This window comes from Bubalus kerabau, chromosome 4, assembly GCF_029407905.1.
Source record: "Bubalus kerabau isolate K-KA32 ecotype Philippines breed swamp buffalo chromosome 4, PCC_UOA_SB_1v2, whole genome shotgun sequence".
Lineage (NCBI taxonomy): Eukaryota > Metazoa > Chordata > Mammalia > Artiodactyla > Bovidae > Bubalus > Bubalus kerabau.
In genome coordinates, this window is record NC_073627.1 from 46,306,772 (window position 1) to 46,324,668 (window position 17,897).

Here is a 17,897-nt window from a genome sequence, read left to right on the forward strand (position 1 = left end):
TGCCATTTCCTTCTCCAATGCATGGAAGTGAAAAGTGAAAGTGAAGTCGCTCAGTCGTGTCCGACCCTCAGCGACCCCATGGACCGCAGCTTTCCAGGCTCCTCGGTCCATGGGATTTTCCAGGCAAGAGTACTGGAGTGGGGTGCCATTGGTACCCAGGGACAATTCGGACACACGCCAGCCTGCAGAGGCGATAACCGCGGGCTCGTAGCTGCTCGTGCGGACAAAATCCACTGGAATAAATGAGTTCAATTAGGACTAAAAAGTCGAAGAGACACACATACACACACACAAAATAAATAAATAGGAAAAAGACCTGGAAAAAAAAAAAAAAGAGTAGAAAGTCGAAATCTTGGACCCCCAAGTGGGCGTGTCTAGACGTAGGACGCTTGCCAAAATAACCTTTTAGTCCCTGTGAGAGGAGTGTAATCAATCATTATTCCTTTTTCGATATTTCTCGAATTTTCACTTTTAAATAGGGGCTAATCTGGGGTATCAAAATATAGGGGTTTAGGGAATTACTGGCCTAAACCAGTGGTTGGGACTCAGCGTTTTCACTACTGAGGATGCCGGTTCAATTCCTGGCGGGGTAACTAAGATCCCACAGGCGGCCAAAAAAAAGTATACGGTTTTAATTTTGCCACCAAGTGACTTAGTCAAAGCACATCCTCATTCGTGAAACTGGGCGTTAGAAGTTTGAAATCGGCGAACTCCCCGCTACTTTTAGTTTCTCGATCAAACAGTCCCGCCTCCCGTAGGTTTGGCAAAGAAGTATTTTGGCCCTCTGGGCTCACCGTCCGCGCAGCGTCCGGAAACAACCTAAGCTCCGCCCCCTGCGCGCCAGTCGGCGCGAAAACCCAATTGACAAGAACTCCCTTCGAAGCTCAGGGGTTGGTTCTGCGTTCGACCTGCTTTTCCTGCAGGACCCCCAGCCTCGATCACACAGGACTGGCGCGCCCGCCTCGGGGGCACCCCACGCTCACCAACCACGCCCGAGGGTTCTCTCTGCCCGCGCTTTCTTACCGCCTCTTCCCGCGTTCGACTCGGCTGAGCTGGGCCCAGCCTCTGCGACCACCCCGGGCCGTGGGCGCGGGGGAGTCCGAGGTGGACCCCGCGGCCCAGGTCCTCGCTCCTGCTGGAGTCGGCCGCCTCCATGGCCTCCCGACAAGCCGGGCCGGGCCGCGCAAGGTCCTAGGAACTGGTATTCCGGAAAGGAGGGAGCATGGTGGGGGTCCTGGCCATGGCGGCGACAGCTGCTCCCCCTCTGGTGAGGGACTACGAGATTGAGGTGAGCTTGGATATCTCCGTTTGTGAGGAGTGATCCCAGTTTAGGATCTATGAGGGCAAAGGAGGGACCTGGTGAGGCCTCACAGAGTTGTGACATTGTGTGCAACAATTGCTGGGGTGTATTGTTTCTTGAAGACGTGATAGGTCCTGACAAACGTTAGGACTGTGAGGTGTTTGCGGGGACTTCAGGATGCCTAGTTAAGGACCAGATCCTGAAATGTTGAAACTGGCTGTTTTGGACTTGGTTAGTGTCATCAAGGATCCTATGGTCTAGTTTGAGTTCATGATAAGGAAGCAGAGAACTTTAACGTTGAAAAGAATCTTTGAGTCCTACTTGTCCACCCAAATCCACCTGCTCTGGGAATACCGATTAGATTGTCGCTACAGGAGTCAAAGAGAAACCTTCATTTAAAAACCACTTTCTCATTCTTCTTTAGCTTAAAATACTGCAGTTAGAAGTCCCACCTTGCCATACTGTTCTTCTATTGTGTTCATCAAGTTTCAGTGAAATGTACTAGCAGTTGTTATAAAGAGCTTCTAACACCATGAAGTAGTGAAGTAGCATCTTAAAGTGGATGGTTGCTATATTTTTACACCTTTTCATCTCAGGCTTGTAGTCTGTCTGACGTATGTATTCACTGTATGTATGTCCTTGAAGTGAGCCAAGATGTATATTCACTTATGTAACTGGGACTCTTTCTGTTTAGAATTGAGTTCTGTTGTCTACTTGTTATTAGGTGTTATGCTGGTGCTTGTTTGCTAAATCAAGGCACTTGCTCTGCTTGTCTTAGGTGTGAAAAAGAACTTTTAATAGTGGAATCACACAGTTCTTGCTTTTTGTTTGGGCAGTTTTCTCGTCTTTTTGTTAGAGTTTCTGTTTTTGATGCCCGGCTTAGAGGGTTATTTCACAGTAATATTTACTGTTCAGTATTGGAAGGGTATATCAACTCTGTGATGAGGTGTTATTATCTGTATTCTGTGGATGAGAGGTTAAGTAGTAATTAAAAGTAAGTTAAACTAGGTTGTTGTTGTTCAGTTATTAAACTGTGCCTGACTGTTTGTGACCCCATGAATTGCCGCATGCCAGGCTTCCCTGTCCTTCACTATCTCCCTGTGTTTGCTCAAACTCACATCCATTGAGTCAGTGATGCCATCCAACCATCTAAATTAGGTTAGAAGAAGTAAATTAGAAAATTAAAAATAATTTGCTTAAGGTCCCACACTAGTAGATGACAGAACCAGCACTTGAACTTAGATCTGCCTAACACCAGAGCCTATGGTATACCGCCTCTGATACCAATTCAGGATGGTAATACTAACAACTCACTAGCATTTTCTTCTAATACATTTATCACTTCATTTTAAGAGATAAAATTTTAATCTGTCTGTAATTTATTTTGCCTTATATTTATCCAAAGGGTTAGAAATTTGCCCCAGTAGTTTCTGTTAACTACTTCTTTGCCCACTGACTTGAGTGCTATTATTATCATATGCCAATCCTTAAATATCTAAGTCTTTTTCTGGTTTTCTAATCGGTTCTGTTCAATTGCCTATTCGTGCATCAGTGCTATGCTTTAATCATGATAGCTTTATAATACATGTACATTTTCTAGAAGTATAATTTCTCGATTACTTATGTTTTTTAAAAAAAGGTTTCCTTGTTATTCTGGCAAGTTTATTCTAATAAATGAACTGAAGGAAATGAAAAATAACAAAAAGACTGATGGAGGTTTTTTATAAGGGCAATGAATAGTGTAGGAGTCGGGCAGTAACTGTTTTAATCAGTTCAGTTCAGTTGGTCAGTCATGTCTGACTCTGCGACCCCATGGACTGCAGCACGCCAGGTTTCCCTGTCCATCGGCAACTCCTAGAGCTTGCTCAAACCCATGTCCATCGAATCGGTGGTGCCATCCAACCACCTCATCCTCTGTTGTCCCATTCTCCTCCTGCCTTCAGTCTTTCCCAGCATCGGGGTAAAACTCCAAAGTACTGGTGTTTTAGTTTCAGCATCAGTCCTTCCAATGAATATTCAGCACTGATTTCCTTTAGGATTGACTGGTTTGATCTCCTTGCAGTCCAAGGGAGTCTCAAGAGTCTTCTCCAACCCCACAGTTCAAAAGCATCCATTCTTTGGCTCTCAGCTTTCTTTATAGTCCAACTCTTACATCCATACATGACTACTGGAGAAACCATAGCTTTGACTAGACAGACCTTTGTCAGCAAAGTAATGTCTTTGCTTTTTCATATGCTGTCTAGGTTGGTCATAGCTTTTCTTCCAAAGAGCAAGCATCTTTTTTTGTTTTAATAGCATATTAAAATATTGGAAAATCTTATTTATTTGTAGTAAGTGCCCATTATAATTTTTGCTTAATTAGTAAATTTTGGGATCCTAGGCTTGTTCCCTGTGTACCTGTTTCTTGGAAATAGAATAATTTGTTTACTTTTAGCTAAAAAACCATAAAGGAAATGGAAACTATTTATAAAGTTCCTATCATGGGTCAGACTTTATGTGTTTGTATGTAACATGTTCATTGCAAATTCTGTTTTGTGGTACTATTTGAAGGTTATTAAATGAACAGAGGCCAACAATAATTAATGTATTTGTACACAAATATAGTGTCCTTGAAACTTTCTATTGAAGTATACATACAGTGAAGTACACAAGTTATAATTGTGTAACTCAATGTGACATTGAGATTTGATTGTAGGTTTAAGTTTAAAGTTCTTTTTCTTCCTAATATATCATGTTTATCAAGTAAGGAAGCCTTTTTTTTTAATCCCATTACATAAAATAATAAATCCGTGTTTAAACTTTATAGTATTTTGCTTGAAATAAGTGCTTTTTTCTTCTTTTAAATTGATAGGCATGCAAGAAGCGAAGGAAAGATGATGACAGAACTTCTTGCAGAACAATCACAAAGTATTTATCACCCATGGGGAAGACTGGAGACAGGGTTTTCTCTCCACCCAAATCCAATAATATTCTGAATTACTTTAGAAAGACTTCATTCACAAATGAGAAGACTCAGACAACAAAAAAGTGCAAGACAAAGTCATCCACACCATTGCCTGCTGACAGTGGCAAAGACTGTTTGGAAATGCTCTCAAATACGCACTGTAAGAAGAGAAGAAAGAGACTAAATTTATCTCATCGACTAAGTATTAAAACTGAACATAAAACTCCAATTGAAATTAACAGTGATGAGAGCAAAGAAGACTGTAGTTTAGATAACGATTTTGTGGAAAGTAGTACTTCCACTTTACTTGACAAGAAACATGTCGAGGTACTTGCAGAAAGTATTCAAAGTCTCAAAAAACAATCAAGCACTGTGACCTCCAAAAAAAGTTCTAAGAAAGTAAATCCTAAATATGGGCCCTCAAAAAAAGATCGCAGAACACTGAGAAAAAGGAAGCACAGAGAGGTCATAGATCTATCTGAAAGCTTATCCTTAGCAGAGGAACTAAATCTCCTTAAAAAAGATGGTAACAACAGTAAACAGATAAGGCCTTCCCTAACTAATGAAATCAAAAGTACTGTAAATGATGCTGAGCCTAGAGATCAAATAACTGAAATAGCCCCGTTAAAAGATAGTACAATAACTGTCTCATATGAGGAATTTTTAAAAAGTCACAAGGAAAATGAAGTGGAGCAGACACCAGACTCTACAGTGTCAATTTGTATTCCTTCTGAAACTGTTGAGGATACAGTCAGAAGTGATTCTATGAGTGACCCTGAAACCTATGAAATTTCCCAGCAGACCCGCTTTAAGACAGTCACTGTTCTTGCGCAAGTTCACCCTATCCCCCCAAAAAAGACAGGAAAAATACCCTCCATTTTCTTGAAACAAAAGCAGGTGGAAATGGAAAGTAGTCTTTCTGATCCTGAGAATGAACAGGCAGTTCAGAAAAGAAAATCTAATGTTGTTATACATGAGGAAGAACTAGAATTGGCGGTGTTGGAAGCTGGAAGCTCTGATGCTGTGAAACCTAAATGCACTCTAGAAGAAAGACAACAGTTTATGAAAGCATTTAGGCAGCCAGTATCAGATGCACTTAAAAATGGAGTCAAAAAGTCTTCTGATAAGCAGAAAGAGCTCAATGAAAAATCTTTAAATGAGGAAGAAAGAGATAATCATTCTAAAAAAATCATGGAAAATCCTAATACCCAAATGGTTTCAAATCCTGGCAGTTCACAGCCCCACACTGATAAAGGAAGTTTTCCTAAGGGGAAAAGTAAAACACTGAAGAAAAAGAATAAAAAAATGTTAGAGACTGTTGGTATTCCAGCTGAAAATAGAGAGGGAAATACTCAGGAAAAAGAAACAACTCTTTCCTTTAAAGAGAAGCAAAATCAAAACAGTCTTAGAATGAGTTTAAGACAAAAGAAAACAGAACTTTTCAAAAACAGCACATTATTTAACAGGGAAAGTCTTGTTTTTGAATGTACAGCAAATGATGACCCTGGAAAGATTTCCTCTCTGTGTAATAATAAGTCTTCAAAAAAAACCAGCTTACCAGTTAAGGATAAGGTTATACAGTCTAAAGCTGAGACTGAAGACAGCTTGGGAAATGTTTCTACACCCAAATCAAGCAGAAGATCTGTAAGAAGCAGCAGCACGCCTGCTACAATAATCCATATAGGTACTGATTCTGAAGTTGTGCAAGAGGATAGTCCAGTCAAAGCTTCTACTCCAAAAGCAGCCAGCTTATCAGAGAAGCATCACTTATATACAGCGGAATTAATAACAATACCTTCTGATTCAGAGAGTCCTATTAGGTAAAAGTTCTGTTTTGTTCTCAGGTTCTGAATATTCTGTGTAAGTTATTAGATTCGAAGGAAAAGACGTCAAGCACTGGAGAGTAGTTTGGTGTTTTTTTCCCCCTAGAACACAGTTTATTTATAAGAAAAAGAAAACAGGGTTTCAAAAATGTTGCTTATTTTCCATACTTAAAGTCAGGCATGCTTTCAGAAGAATTCTGGATGTATTTTAGATGAGCTTTACACTCTTGTTTATCATAGTTGCTAATTTCTGGAGGAATATCATTCAAATAAGAATTCTGTGCATTTAGCAAACATGAGATTAAAAATAAGTTATAGAACTTCAGGTAAACTGAGCCATATACTATGAGATATATACTTGCATGCTGGTTCTGGCTAATGTAAGATTTTTGAAGTGAAGTTGAGTGAAAGTTGTTCAGTCCTGTCTGTCTCTGTGACCCCATGGACTGTAGTCCATAGAATTCTCCAGGCCAGAATGCTGGCGTAGGTAGCCTTTCCCTTCTCCAGGAGATCTTCCCAACTCAGAGATCGAACCCAGGTCTCCCACATTGCAGGCGGATTCTTTACCAGCTGAGCCACAAGGGAAGCCCAAGAATACTGGACCAGGTAGCCTATCCCTTCTCCAGGGGATCTTCCTGACCCACGGATGGAACAGGTGTCTCCTGCATTGCAGGCAGATTCTTTACAAACTGAGCTATCAGGGAAGATAAGAAAGATCTTAGGGACTAATTTTCTGGAAAACTTATGATTTACAAAAGAAGCTTTATGTTTTCTAAGAGTTTAACAATGAGTTTGGCTTACATTTGAACTAGTAACTTGAAACTAATGGAGGGTTTGATTTTTTTTGTTTTCTACTTCAGAACTGTCCAGAAATTAGAGCTCTAGCTAGTTGTTTACTATATTTAATTGAAATTCTTAGATATTATAATCATAAAAATATTTGTCAATATCTTTCTGGCTTGCTTTCAGAATGAAATTCACCAGAATTAGTACTCCAAAAAAATCTAAGAAAAGGTCTAAGAAATCTGAAGCTGCTGATGAAGATTTTGAGACACAGACTAGAAAGGTAATTGAAATATTAGGGAGTCCTGTAAGTGGTATTCTGTTTTCTAAAACAACCACCACTACTTTTGGAAGTGATATGCCAAAAGAAGATTCACATAATTCATAGACTGGTTTATGTTAACTACAACCCTTTACTATTTTTGACTGTTCACTCCGTGAGTTAGCTTATTAAAAGAGCAATATATCTTATTGTGAGATGAAAGCAATTGATAAAGATCGTGTAGTTTACTTAGAAAAGGTGTTCTTTTTTTTTTTTTTCAATTTATTAATTTATCTATTTAGGCTTGTCCAGGTCTTGGTTGCAGCATGTGGTATCTTTAGTTGGAGCATGCAAACTCTTAGTTGTGGCATGGGAGATCTAGTTCCCCGACTAGGGATTGAACCTCCACCCCCTGCATTGGGAGTGCAACGTTTCAGCCACTAGACCACCAGGGAAGTCCCAGAAAAGGTGTTCTTAATCACAGTTATATTCCAATCATTTTCCTTAAGGCTGGTTACAGAAATAAGCATGATTGAATTTTTGTTTTATTTCTCTAGAGGCTAAAGAGTGGAGTCTCTCAACCCTGGCACTGTTGACATTATGGGCTGGATAATTCTTTGTTGTGGGGGACTGTCTTATGCATTATGGGGTGTTTAACAGTAACCCTGGCGTCTACACATGAGATGCCAGTGGCAGTCCAACTCGCCCAGTATTGGCAACCAAAAATATCTCCAGACATTACTAAATATTCCCTGGAGGGAAAAATCACCCCCAGTTGAAAACCACTACCACTATCCTGAATGGAGAATGTGTAGGAATAGTTTAGCTGCTTTTGTAAAATAGACTGCTTATCCCCTCCCTGAGAGAATTGGATTCTCCCTTGGGTGAATAGATACAAGTGTGTGTGTGTGTCTAAAAAGCTACCAGGGTGATTCTAATGTAATTCTTGGGAGAAAGCCCCTGCCACAGAAAGTTGGTATCTCCTTTGTTTTTCTTTAACAACTGTCCTTTTTTTTTTTGACAGCTTATCCCATTCCAGGTATTATGCTTGGTACTCATACCATTAATCTCATGAAGTAAATATTTAGCCCTCTTTTGAAGGACAGTGGTGCCAAAGAAGGTTTTTGAGAGTTGAACATTTTTGAGAGTTGAAGTGATACACAGTGCATTTTAAGCTGGGGGCATGGGAAGAGGGCTACCAGAAGCTGATAAATAGGAAGAAAGTAGAGAACTGTCAGGACGGAAGTTCCTGTTGTATTAGGAGTAAGTAAGAGCTGGGAGGACAGGCAGCTCGGTCACAAAGGAAGGTATTGGAAACGACTATTTTTTGAGGTGATAGGATTATGGTTGATTTTAATTTTCTTATTTTTCTGTTTTTCTATAAATAAGAACTTTTAAAAACTTTTATCAGAAAAATAACTATTACGAAAAAAAAAACAATTTCAAGTAATAGTAGAACTTGCCAAAATGCACGTGTATTTTTTTCCCAAGCATTTACTAAAACAGATCTCTTTGTTAACTGGTTCAGTGATGGAGTTGTTAATTTAAATTAAGCTGGATTATTACCCTAAGGTTTATCACCAGCCTGTCAGAAATTTTGCTACCAGAACAACAGATATCTATCACTCTACTCCTGTAAGCAAATCCCTAACATTCCTAACCTCCTTATGTACTGAATACCCATGCCTGTTCTTTATTTTTTTATGCCTATTCTCTTTAACATTTTTTTAAAAACATTTAAAAAGTTTTGAAGAAATAGCAAACGTTTGTTTAAAAAGCACAGTAGTATATACATATAAAAGTGAAAGCTTTTTAAATTTTTTTCACTCTTATTCTGTAAGGGTAACCCACTTTTAATAGTTACAAGTTTATCAGTCCAGACTTTTTCCTGTGCTTAAATAGGTATGTCATTTTTAAAAGAGATCGTATAATGTAAACTGTTTTATAGCTTGTTTGCAATATGTTTTTAATACAAATGTAAAACCTTGTAAAACTCAAAATATGGAAAACACATAATTTGGAAGATAATATTTGAATATACAGAGTCGCTTAGTACATCAGTGACAGAGCCAGACCTGCAGGGTAGACTTTGCTCTTTTCTATGCCTACTGCCCTTTCAATTTCTCTCCAGAGGATTCAGCCTAAAAGTGACTAAAAACAAAGAAAAGATGCCATGAAGATGGAAATAACCAACCATTCCAATCTATACAGACATCTTTTTTTTTTTTTTAATTTTTATATATGGTCATCTTTCTGGGTGTTTTTTAACAAATGTAATTATATTTATCTGCATAGATTTCAAGTAAAAAAATGAAGGCAAACCAAGTATAATTAGACACATTTTAATTTCATTTCCATGGTAAAATTTGAATAGGCATTTTTTTGGTCCTTTATTTGGTGTGATCTGTGATTATATTTTTCCATTATGTATATATTTAGTGGATTTCAGTTTTTAGAGCACTTTCAGGCTCATAGCAAGACTGAGCAAAAGGTACAGGTTTCCCATATACCCTATGCTGCCACACAGGCAAAGCCTCCCCCATTATCAGTATCAGAATAGTGCATTTGTTATCATTGATGAACTTACACTGATACATCATTATCACCCAAGGTCCATGGTTTATTTATTTTTAAGTCTTTCCAAAAAACATTTATTTATTTATTTAGGACTTGCTTTGCAAGGGCTGTGTCTAGTTGCAGCAAGTGGGCCTACTTTTTGTTGCGGTGCCCGGCATTCTCTTGTGGGGCCCAGGCTCTAGAGCTCTGGCTTCAGCAGTTGTGGGAATGGGCTTAGTTGCTCCGTGGCATGTAGAATCTTCTTGGACCAGGGCTCGAACCCATGTCCCCTGCATTGGCAGGCAGATTCTTACCCATTCCGCCACCAAGGAAGTCCCCATAGTTTAAGTTAAGGCTTACTCTTGGTGTTGCATAATCTGTGGGTTTAGATAAATGTATACTGACATGTATCCACCATTATATTAATAGTACCATCCAGAGTAGTTTTGCTGCCTTAACAATCCTCTGTGCTCTGCCTGTTCATCCCTTCCTTTTCCCCTGACAACCACCTGTCTTTTTACTGTCTCTAAAGTTTTGTCTTTTCTGTTTTTTCTATTATTAAATATAATTTGCCAGAAACCTAAATTATTATTTCACATTTGTTTTTAGGTAAGCCGTGCTTCAAAAAATGTGTCAAAAGCAAAACAATTGATCGAAAAAGCAAAAGCTTTGCATATTAGTAAGTCAAAATCTACTGAAGAAGTAGTGACACCTTTAAGACGTTCGTCTAGACATCAGACGCTTCCTGGAAGATCAGAAACAGAAGTGAGTATTACAGATATTTAGTGGTATAAATTTTGTTCTCTTCTGTTTGAAATGAGAGAAGGAAACCATTGTAAAATAATAAGATAGAGTACTTGTAGGAAGCCTTGAAGTGGTAGGAAGAATATAATTTTCCATTCTTTTTTAAAGGACTTTGGCTCTCTTTTGCCCACAGAATACACTCTGAATCCTTATCAAGTCATTCAAGACCCTTCATAGACAGAACTAGCTCCTACCTTTCCTCAAAACAACCCTCTTCCTCAAATACACACTTTTCACTCTGTCTTACTAAATTATTCATTTCTCTCCAAAGGGTACAGTTTTAACTCTTTTCAGTTCATAGTTTCAGCTTGAAATGTGTATTAGGTACTCAGTCCTACTGGAGGAATTCCTACTTAGATTTTAAGATCTGCTAAATGCCACCATCTTCTGTTTTTTAAAAACTACAACAACAGTTTTATTATAGAGACATATAGCTTTATTAGAGAGATACAATTTTCATACTGTATAGTTTACTGTTTAAAGTATGCAATTCAGTCATAGAGTTGTGCATCCATCACCACAGTCAATTTTAGAACACTTTAATACCTCCAAAAGAACCCCCATTGTCCTTAGCTGTCACCTCCCAATCTCCCCTCCCTCAGCCCTAGCCGAACTGTATAGATTTGTCTGTTCTGGACATTTAATACAAATGATATATTATCACATATAATACTATATATGGTCCATTGTATCTGTCTTCTCTCATTTAGCATAATGTTTCAAAGGTTCATCCATGTTGTAGCATTAGTGTTTTCTGTCTTTTTATTGCCAAATAATACCCCATTATACGGAAATACCACAACTAACGACCATCAGTTGTTGGACGTTAAACTATCCACTCGTAAATTAGCTCTCCCTCTGTCCCTAAACCCTGGTTCTAACCTTGATGCCATCTCTAGAGTTTCATTTGTCCGTGTTTCAAGTGTCTGCTCTTGCCTATACATAGTAGATACTCAGAGATATATACTGACCATATGAGTACTTATCAAACTTCATCTAATATTTTTCTAGGATATATAGTTCTGAAAGGGGATAGCTAGAATTTTTATAGCTTGGTTGTATTGATTCTTTTATCTGGAATATAGTTTGTTAGTTGCTCCTTTAAAAAAGAAAACTATGATCATAATAAATCTTCTTTTTGATCATGTGAACTTGTATGGTGTAAGCACAGACTACTGCCATTCATATCATGTATTTTTTGTATCAAATAGTTTCTGACAGGGAGATGTATGGAATTGCTAATATGATTTTCTTGTCTATGACTTCTAGCACTATAATCTTTTTGAAATTGTAATAACTAACTGTATGGTATTAAAATTTTTTTTTCTTATTCTGTCTTAGGACTCTGTAATAATAATAAGTTCAAGTCCTCCTCCCGTAAAGCATCCTGAGAAAAATCAGAAGAAACTTCAGTGTCTGAATGATGTGTTAGGAAAAAAACTTAACAAGACTCCTAAAAATGTCCCTGGTAATCAGATTTGATAATATCGATGGTGAACATTAGGAGGTTTGAGGGGGATTATATAGTTCTGAATTTTAATTTAATTTAAATTTCTTGTCTTATAACCTTTTAATTATATTAAATATTTCTATTTTGATGAGTAAATGAGTGAAGTTGTAGTTAGTAAAGAGTTTTACAAAGAGTAAGTGAGTATATTTTAAATGATTGCATTTCTTTGTATCTATTTAACCTCAGTTAACTTAGTGATTCTGAAAGCTGACTGATCATCGAAATCATCTGGGTAAATTTTTAAAAATGTTAAATTTTTAGGTCCTTTCCTAGACATTACTGACCAAGAGTCTCTAGAGGTGGGTTGTGGGAATCTGTAACTTAAAAAAAAGCTCCTCAGGAAATTCTGATATTGATATTGCCAGGTTGAGAGACCAACTCATTATACAGAAAAATTTTAGTTAAAAATTTTTTTAAAGAGTTCTGAAAGTAATTGAAGGTAAGTGGAGATGGTAAGCCTTGATACTAAACTAAGTATTTATTTTTCTAAGGAAAAGTGAAAGTCGCGCCTTTATTTCTTACTAGAAAGACTCAGAAGACAGCTGATCCTGCCCTTGGTTTTGATGAAAGCAGGTCAGTCTGATACAGATTTTAAAATGCCAAAATATTCTATGCAATGTATTTTGTATTCATTTACTTTGATGAGAAAGATTTAAACTATCATTTGAAGCTTTAATAAGTCCATTTTAAAAGATGACAATGTTGACATTGCTACAACTGCAATTTGAAGATCTTGATCTTTTGCAAACATTTTGTGGCCATCTCTAGACACACTAGTGGAAAAATAAATAGGCAAACCAAAAATGCCAAAAAGGTGATTTATGAACCTGGTAAATATTTAAATATCCATTATGTACCAGGCACTGTGTTTGGTACTAGGAATATCATGGAAGTAAGACACATTCCCCATCCTCTTGACTGGTAAAGAACCTGCCTGCCAATGCAGGAGACGTAAGAGACTCAGGTTTGATCCCTGGGTCAGGAATTTCCCCTAGAGAAGGAAATGGCACCCCACTCCAGTGTTCTTGCCTGGAGAATCCCATGGACAGAGGAACCTGGAAGGCTACAGTCATAGGGTCACAAAGAGTTGGACACAACTGAGTGACTTAGCACACACACTGTCTTCTTGAGGCTTACACCTTAGAGGAAAGACAATCTCTGATTAAGCATTAATTGAGCCAACAAGTGAAGAAGTGGAGTTGTGCTAAGGAGAGGTACAAAGTTCTATTAAGTAGATTTGGTCTGGTTAAGAAAGAATTCGCTGAGCCAATGATGCCTGAACTGAAGGATGAGCAGGAGCTCATTGGGGAGGAGCAGTGGTCCATCCAGAGGGGCCATCTAGAGTCCCTGTGACTGCAAGGAGCATGGTAAATAGGAAGTTGAAGGAATGTCCCTGTGACTTGAGCACAGTGAGCAGAGTGTGAGATTATGCTGGAGAGGTGGTACCAGCCCATGTGGGTAGGACGTTTAGGACACGTGAATGGATTTTGTCACTATGCTAAGAGCAATGAGAAGCAGTCAGAGGGTTTTAAACATGAATGGAAACTTAAGCATTTGAATTTTGAAAGTTTAATCTGACTGCTGGATTAATTTGGCTGTTGTACAGAGAATGGGATGTTGGAGGGATTAGAGTAGATACAGGAGTCCTGGTGAGAGATAATGAAAGTGTGGGCTCAAGTATTGGAGAGGATGTACGAAAGATTTTAGGAGTTACATTTATTTGTTTATTTTTTGCCACACCATGTGGCTTGTGGGGTTTTAGTTCCCCCACCAGGGATTGAACCTGTGCCCTTGGTAGTGAAAGCGTGAAGTCCTAACCACTGGACCACCAGGGAATTCCCTAGGAGATAAATTTAAGAAGGCTTTATGATTAATTGGGCTTCCCTGATAACTCAGTTGGTTAAGACTCTTCCTGCAATGCAGGAAATGCTGGTTCGATTCCTGGATCAGGAATATCTGCTAGAGAAGGGATCAGCTACCCACTCCAGTATTCTTGGGCTTCCCTGGTGGCTCAGCTGGTAAAGAATCCGCCTGCAATGCTGGAGACCTGGGTTCTAATTAATTATGATTAATTAGACATGGGGGCTGGGGGTGGGAGAGTTGAAGATGGAAAGATGACACCTAAGTTCTGATCTGGGCCAGTGGGTTGCACAATCGAAGAAGACCAGGTTTAGGGACATGAGTTCAGGTTATTTTGTCTTTTTTTTCCTGTTTCAGTTTTATTGAGGAATAATTGCCTGTTGTTAAATGCACATATCTTAAGCACACAGTTTTGACAAGTATATTATATCTGGATATTACATCTTTCTTTTACTCCTGATTGGTTTACTTTTTCTTTTTCTGTTTGCCTACCACCACCAGAACAACAGGTTGTCACTATTCTGGTTGCTGTTACCATTAGTTAATTGATTTCTGTTGCCATTGGTTATTTTTTGTCTGTTTCCAAACATCACATAAACGTTATGTTATTTTGTGCCTAAGTGCACTTGCTTGGTACAGAACATACACACACATATTTTTTTAAGTCAACTTTATTCAGGTATAATATGCATATATTCATATGCACCCCTATTAAGTAAATAGTTTGAACTGTTACAAACATTCATGTGGGAGCCTGCCATGATGCATCAACACCACTCTCTCCCCTCGGCCTCCCCGTCCCCCATCCTCCTCTAGCCTGTCACCACCTTCCCGCATAAGTCAGGAGTAAGTCAGGAGTCTTAGGGTTAGCAATGCGTGATAAGCCTGGTGAAACTGAGACATCAGTAATGAGGGCCCTATAGTTCCTACTGTTGGAAACTTAAAAGTTCTTCTATTAATTTCTAGAAATGTGGCACTGATTTTATCTGATTATAATATAAATGTATGTTTAAAAAAAAAGAAGACAAAAGACAGGAAAAAAAACTCACCTACCATTCGAAGATAGCCTTTGTTAACATTTTGGTGGATATTCTGCAATACTTTTTTATCTGTATATACTTATTGACTAGACTTTCATTTTTACGATAAGCAGAAAAAGAATTTGACCAGTTAACATCTCAGGGAGCTGATTAAATTTTTTTCACATAAAATTAAGAAATATTTTTCTTATAGTGTATTTTTAAGTGTTTATAACCTTAGCTGTCCTTTTCTCACATTATTTTCTTAAAAGCCAAGATGCATCTGAAAAGTCTCAGGATTGTGATGTGCAGTTTAAAGCAAAGCGTGACTTCCTCATGAGCGGTTTGCCAGATTTGTTGAAACGACAGATTGCAAAGAAAGCTGCTGTGTTAGATGTGTACAATGCAGTGAGCTCCAGTTTCCAGAGAGTCATTCATGTTCAGCAAAAAGACCATGGTGAGTTTATTATTATGAGATATTTTTAAATGTTAGTAGCAGTATGAAACTATGTAAGTTGGTTTTAGGTGAGACAAAGGTTCAGGTATAATTCTTATGTGAATTTAAAGTAGCTTTTTATCCTCTCTATTCCTGGGAAATCCCATCAACAGAGGAGCCTGGTGGGCTACAGTCCATGGAGTCACGAAGAGTCGGACACGACTGAGCAACTAAATGAGCACTACTGCATCCTCTCTGCTGCAGCCTTGGGCTGAGAAAGGGGGTGGGGCAGGAAAGCCGAAGCCCTTAGCCCTGATGCCAGGGGGAGGGCAGGCACGTGTGTGGAGCTGAAGTGAATGCTGTCCAGAGAGGCGCTGTGTTCTTGAAATCTGAGCCTGTCTGTGCACAGATCATCTTGTAAGAGTTTCTTAGAGGAACTCCATCCCTATCTGTCCAGTCTGCAGCTCACTGTTTAAGAGAAATCTGTCTGCCTCCTTGCTGTAACAGCTTGTGCTGTTTGGTACCACACAAGTATCTTGCGAACCATCTGGAGTGGTAACAGGGAGCCGTGCTCCACTGTTCTAGCTCTCTCTACCCTCACATGTACCGCACTTGAGAGCAAGATGTTTACACAAGCCTTGTAGGATGGTGTTAACTTGATCTTGATCTAATTCTCTGTGGATTCAAGTGTTCTGGTAACCACAGTCTTACTTTACCTATTTAGTTTTTATAAGTACTGATGATATACAAAGCCTTCTATCTTTGCTTTGTTGTTGTTCCTGAAAAGTGTTAGTCACTTCAGTCATGTCTGACTGTTTGTGATCCCATGGACTCTGTCCATGGAATTCTGGCTCCTCTGTCCATGGAATTCAGAGGCAAGAATACTGGAATGGGTAGCCATTCCTTTTGCGGATCTTCCCAGCCCAGGGATCACCGGGGTCTCCTGCATTGCAGGCGTACTCTTTACTGTCTGAGCCACCCGGGAAGCCCCCTATTGTTGTTCCTACCTAGTGCTTTTTATCAGGGCAAAAACAGTTATGTTCTTCTCAGCTGGCTATGTGGTTTGGTTTGGTGTAATCCCTTTACTTGTGAAATGTTCACTATGTTCTGTTCTCGTTTCTTTTTCTTTTATGTTTTTGACCTTGATGGTTTTTGAGTTTTATTTAGCCTGTCTTTTCTCTGTTGTATGGAGAAGTTCCCAGTCAGCCTTTCTAATAATATTCTACTTTTCCTTTTCTCTCAGTTCTGCTATGGCCATTCAGTGGATGAAACCTTTCTTGTTACTTTCACCAGCTCAGTTTTATAAAGCATTTTCTAATAGTATGTTCAACTATAGAAATTAGTTATACTTTTCCTTAGGATCATGCCCATGATCACCTGGGAACAGAATCTGGATTTCAGGATGCTAATTGCCCCTGAAATTTTTAACCTGAGTAGCAAGGTTGATTTAAAAAAATGACAAATGTGCTAATATTTGCTTATTTTTAACAATTGGGAGGGAAGACTAGGTAATTTTTATTAATTGTATTTGTTACAGGTGAGGATTTTGTTTCTGTGTACTCCTTTGAATTTTGATACCTTTGTGTTAACTGTGTAGTTGTTGAGTCTTTTTGTGTTTGTTGACTTGGCATTTGGTAAATGGATAAGAATGTGAAGAATGGAGGTAATTAACGTTATTTTTCTGTTTTTCTTTAGGGTGCCATTTGTGGCGTTTGAAACCACCCACTTGTCCTCTCTTAACTAAACTTAAAGAACTAAATACTAAAGTAATAGATCTCTCAAAATGTGTTATGGCTCTTGGTGAATTTTCAACATTGAATTCAAATTCGAAAAGTAATAATTCCACTGTTGGGGTAAGTATGAGAGCAGTCAACTTATAGGATGTTTCCTTCACATTTTTCAGAGGGTAAAAATTTTACGTGTCTACTATTGAAGCCTAAAGATCATCTCTTCCTAGAGTCCAATTTTAAAAAATAAATCCCAATTGAAATACAAATCCTTTTAAATTCTCTGAGAACTTTAAAAACATTTTAAGAGTTAATGATAGCCAGTTTCAAAAGAATATTAGATTATATAGCACATTTAGGTACTTTGTCAGTCAAAATTATACTCTAATAAATGTATAAAATACAATTCGTTTAAAAAAGAACAATAAAAATATGAACTAAGTCCTTCTAAAGCTATGCAAATACAGCTTTGCCGTCAAGGGTTATATTTAGTGACTAAAGTTAATCCTACCCTGACGTAGACTTATAAACAGAAAATAATTGGCAGTATTCTGATTAATATTATTAGAATGTGAGTTTAATTGAACATTTGGTTTTTTATTGCAGTTTATGGAGAGAAGGAAGGATTTGACTGAAGAAGTAAGAAATCTTTTGTTGGAGGAAATTAGGTGGTCAAATCCCAGATTTCCTTTGAGGAAATACTTCTCTTTGCTTCTAAAAAAGCGAACTGAGCACCAGGTACTTTCTGAGTGTCATTGTAAACAAGGTTAGTGATAATTACTATCATTTCCATTAACATTACAGTTTTGAAAATGCTGAGGTTAGCTATTAACTCTTGGAAGTGGTCAGCACTGAGAGAACTTTTCTTGTGGT

The 17,897-nt window shown here is 38.2% G+C and overlaps 1 protein-coding gene across 2 annotated transcripts in view; it reads left to right on the plus strand.

Moving 5' to 3' along the window:
- Positions 1–799: 799 nt before the first annotated feature.
- Positions 800–17,897, plus strand: part of ATAD5 (ATPase family AAA domain containing 5) — a 35,250-nt gene continuing 18,152 nt past the window's right edge. For both annotated transcript variants that reach the window (XM_055577204.1, XM_055577205.1), the window contains exons 1-9: positions 800–1,288; positions 4,152–6,064; positions 7,037–7,133; positions 10,278–10,433; positions 11,814–11,940; positions 12,474–12,555; positions 15,134–15,318; positions 16,993–17,150; positions 17,631–17,790. In XM_055577204.1, the coding sequence (XP_055433179.1) occupies positions 1,223–1,288; positions 4,152–6,064; positions 7,037–7,133; positions 10,278–10,433; positions 11,814–11,940; positions 12,474–12,555; positions 15,134–15,318; positions 16,993–17,150; positions 17,631–17,790 (2,944 nt within the window). In that variant the 5' untranslated portion in view covers positions 800–1,222. The remainder of the gene's footprint in view (positions 1,289–4,151; positions 6,065–7,036; positions 7,134–10,277; positions 10,434–11,813; positions 11,941–12,473; positions 12,556–15,133; positions 15,319–16,992; positions 17,151–17,630; positions 17,791–17,897) is intronic.